Source organism: Pollicipes pollicipes, unplaced genomic scaffold, assembly GCF_011947565.3.
Source record: "Pollicipes pollicipes isolate AB1234 unplaced genomic scaffold, Ppol_2.1 Scaffold_3087;HRSCAF=3621_pilon_pilon_pilon, whole genome shotgun sequence".
Taxonomy (NCBI): Eukaryota; Metazoa; Arthropoda; class Thecostraca; order Pollicipedomorpha; family Pollicipedidae; genus Pollicipes; species Pollicipes pollicipes.
Genome location: NW_023596225.1, coordinates 3,608,450 through 3,612,140, shown reverse-complemented (window position 1 = coordinate 3,612,140; position 3,691 = coordinate 3,608,450). Strand labels below are relative to the sequence as shown.

Below are 3,691 nucleotides of genomic sequence, written 5' to 3'. Positions count from 1 at the left end.
AGGAGTCTCGGAAGGACCTGAGCACCCTCCTTGGACCCTGATTTCTTTCATCATAAATGAATTCTGACGGACGGTTAAAAGCAGGTAAGTTAAATGCAGACTTCGTTCGGGTCACGTGCGCTGTCCCGGGTGAATGCGGACCTCGTGACTCGTCGGCCGGGACGTGTGTTGACACCCTCACAGTGGCACTAGTGACCTCCCCTTCACCAATCGGACAAACACGCTGTCAACAACAACCTAAACATTCACGCACGTCTAACCAAGCGCTTCACTACGTTGAAACAGGAGGAGATCTTCGGCTCTGCTAGTGCTATTTCAGGTAAACGAAAACAGAACGTCGGCGTAACAAAGACGCCGACGATATCAAGTGGCCTGCTCACACTCAGTCGCGCTCTGCCTGTCGCACCAGCTACCGCGCGGTGTCGGTCTCCTCGCTCGCAGCATGGCCCAGTTCGCCGGCTCCTACCAGTTCGTCTCTGCGGACAACGACGAAGCCCTGCTGACGGCAATGGGATTGGGCGCGATGAAGCGAAAGATACTGCTGAACATCAAGCCCGACGTCGACATCAGCGTAGACGGCGACCACTGGACACTCAGCACCGTCAGCGCAATTCATACAAACAAGCGTGAATTTGACCTGGGTCAGCCACATCAGTTCACCAGGCCAGACGGCAAGGCGGTAACGGGAATGGTCACCAAGGAGGGTAACAAACTGCTCGAGACGCAGAAACACGAGCAAGGTGTGAGCCTGGAGATCACGCGCGAGTTCATCGACTCGCAGATGGTCATCACCAGGAAGATCGGCGAGGTTGTGTCCGTGAGCGTGCATGAGAGGAAGTAGGCGCACAGCGGCAGACGCCGCTACGTTTGCCAACTGGGCGCAGCAGGGGAAAAAACTGCCTGCAACCACGGCAATGCATCATGCAATATGGGCAGCACCCGTTCTCTCTGGCTTCGTTACAAATAAATGCATAGATGTTAAAATTCCAACCGGGAATTTAAGGTGCGAATTGTGGAACCGTTATGCGCGAGAGCTTATATTTACTGTCTGCCAGATGCAACAATGTTTTTCTATCAGAACCTTGCTACTTCTTCGCTCTTTTTTTCCTGTATCAATCGGGGGAAACTTTCAACCTCGCCTTCGCCACCTGGACATATTCTTGTGCATTGGTCCTCGTGCCTCATTTCGCCGTATCTCATCATGCGTTGACAAATACACACTATCATTTACCTGCAATGTGACTGTTTAATGCAGCTCAGCACAGCCAGAATGTGTACATAGCACAATACTCGAATCCATTGCTGTTAAGTTGTAGACGTGCATGGTAAAAGAGAAAATATAGCAGAGCACCATGTTCCGGCTGGTTCACCAAAAACAACAGCAGCAATGGAATGCTTTTGCGTCGGAATTATACCGCAGAGCAGACCAGAGTAGTACCTCACCGTGATCCGACGAGGGCAGAGCGACGTGACCCGACGAGGGCAGAACGACGTGACCCGACGGGGGCAGAACGACGTGACCCGACGGGAGCAGAGCGACGTGACCCGACGAGGGCAGAGCGACGTGACCCGACGAGGGCGGAGCGACGTGACCCGACGAGGGCAGAACGACGTGACCCGACGGGGGCAGAGCGACGTGACCCGACGGGGGCAGAGCGACGTGACCCGACGAGGGCAGAGCGACGTGACCCGACGGGGGCAGAGCGACGTGACCCGACGGGGGCAGAGCGACGTGACCCGACGGGGGCAGAGCGACGTGACCCGACGGGGGCAGAGCGACGTGACCCGACGGGGGCAGAGCGACGTGACCCGACGAGGGCAGAACGACGTGACCCGACGAGGGCGGAGCGACGTGACCCGACGGGGGCAGAGCGACGTGACCCGACGAGGGCAGAGCGACGTGACCCGACGGGGCAGAGCGACGTGACCCGACGAGGGCAGAACGCCCCCTGAGTGGCGTCAGCTGGTGGAGCAGGCTGGTGTGGCATGGAGCTTGCGTCTGCAGTCACTTCGTTAGTTTCTGGTGCATTCTTTCGTGAAATAAGCGTAAGTTAGTTAATAAGTTAGTAATTTTTTCACAACATACCACGTTACTGACATCATCAGCAATGACACGTGACCTTTGCCGCTTGACCAATGCTGACACCTAGCAGGAATTTACTCACTTCGAAATCCGATTGGATTCTCAATCAGTGACGCCGTTTATGTCAGTCATCCATTTCACCGTTCAGGTCTGCTTAACCTTGTTGACTGCCGAGGCTGTGGCTTGGCGCCTGTTAAATAACATCTTCGGGAACAGTTACCACACCTCAGCCACCCACGAGTCGTCCGGATTACCACGAATAAACTGTTAATGAACGTTTTGTTCTAACCAACATTCATACAAACAGTTGTATAGGGATGTGGGGTAGGACGGACACCCTTACACGATGTATCTCAAACATCATGAATGATAGCCACTGGGTATTGCATTCATGTATAAAACTGATGTTCCTAAACGCTCATGCAAAAGGGAATCGGGTGATCCCTTACCCGTACAACATCAATAGAATTTTCCCCATGGCTTACAAAAATCCGTCTTGCCTCACCGAGTGGGGTAAGACGGCTTTGTCTGGGGAAAAACGGTCAATCAGTGGGGCATCATTACCATGGCACTCACTCGCGGACCCAACGGGGAGGGGCAACGGAACCGTGATCTCCCCAAAATGGCTAAAATCGGACAGAAATGGCGCAGATTCGGACTTTGATAATTCTGGGAGCCTTTCCAGAGAAACGTTTGCCATAGAAAAATCCATGAGACAAGAGCAAGACAAATCCGGAGTTAAAAAAAATAAGGCGTTTGATTCCAAGTCAGCGTTTTGAATACTGTTTTGACTGCATATAAGGGATACGAAGTAGGGCATCACCTCAGAAATGCATAGATTGGTTATCTCAGAGTTTTTAAGGCTCTTGGGACACAACTCAGATGTAAACCACAACTTGTGCTGATCCAACTTATGTAACCCTAGTACATGAAGCATTTGAGCGGAAGAAACAGCTGGAAACTGTTGAAGCAAACGTAAATGAAACCCGAATCAATAGCTCACCAGTGTCCCAGGCTTACTCAACATCATATAGTTCAGGATCTCTTAGCTCTGAGAATACAGCTCGCATGTGGAGTACAGATCACGAGCGTGATCTGTACTTCACACGCGACTTCCGTTGTACTTGTACTTCACTGACTTCTACTTCTTCGCTTCTTCAATTTCACTATCATCTTCCTCCCTTGGCTTCCTTTTCTGCCGTTTCCCTTGATTCGTGCCTATGGGCCTCTCTGTCTTCTGCCGTCTTCTGCTGGCTGCTTCTGTCATTTTCATTGCTACAGACCTTCCCCTTTTGTTGCTGGCTGTACGTGTCTTCCCTCTGTGCATGCACTCCTACAACTGCTCTTTGTACAGAGAACTCGTTAGACTGACCGTTTCTACTCGCTTACGACATATTCGTGGCTTCTTTTGCTGACGTGCTTTCGGCACGGGCTGTATATCAGCAGGGCTGGACGTCGCCGGTGGCACTACAGCAGCTGGGCGAGGCGGCGAAGTAGGTACAGCAGGCTCCCAAGTGACGGTTATTGATGAGGACGGCTTAATCGTCCCAGCCGTCAACGCCTCCGCTGTTGTTAGGTCCTTCACCGCCGTGGCCACCTCAGCGCCCC

General features: G+C 52.6%; 1 protein-coding gene across 1 annotated transcript; it reads left to right on the top strand.

The window, feature by feature from the left end:
• Window positions 1-442: 442 nt before the first annotated feature.
• LOC119114947 (fatty acid-binding protein homolog 6-like) lies at window positions 443-841 on the top strand. Its single transcript, XM_037239002.1, has one exon. It carries the CDS (start codon window positions 443-445, stop codon window positions 839-841), a length of 399 nt encoding a protein of 132 aa, XP_037094897.1.
• The last annotated feature ends 2,850 nt before the right edge of the window (window positions 842-3,691 follow it).

Coding starts and splice junctions, on each gene's coding strand:
- LOC119114947 (XM_037239002.1), top strand. CDS start 443: ATGGCCCAGTTCGCCGGCTCCTACCAGTTCGTCTCTGCGGACAACGAC.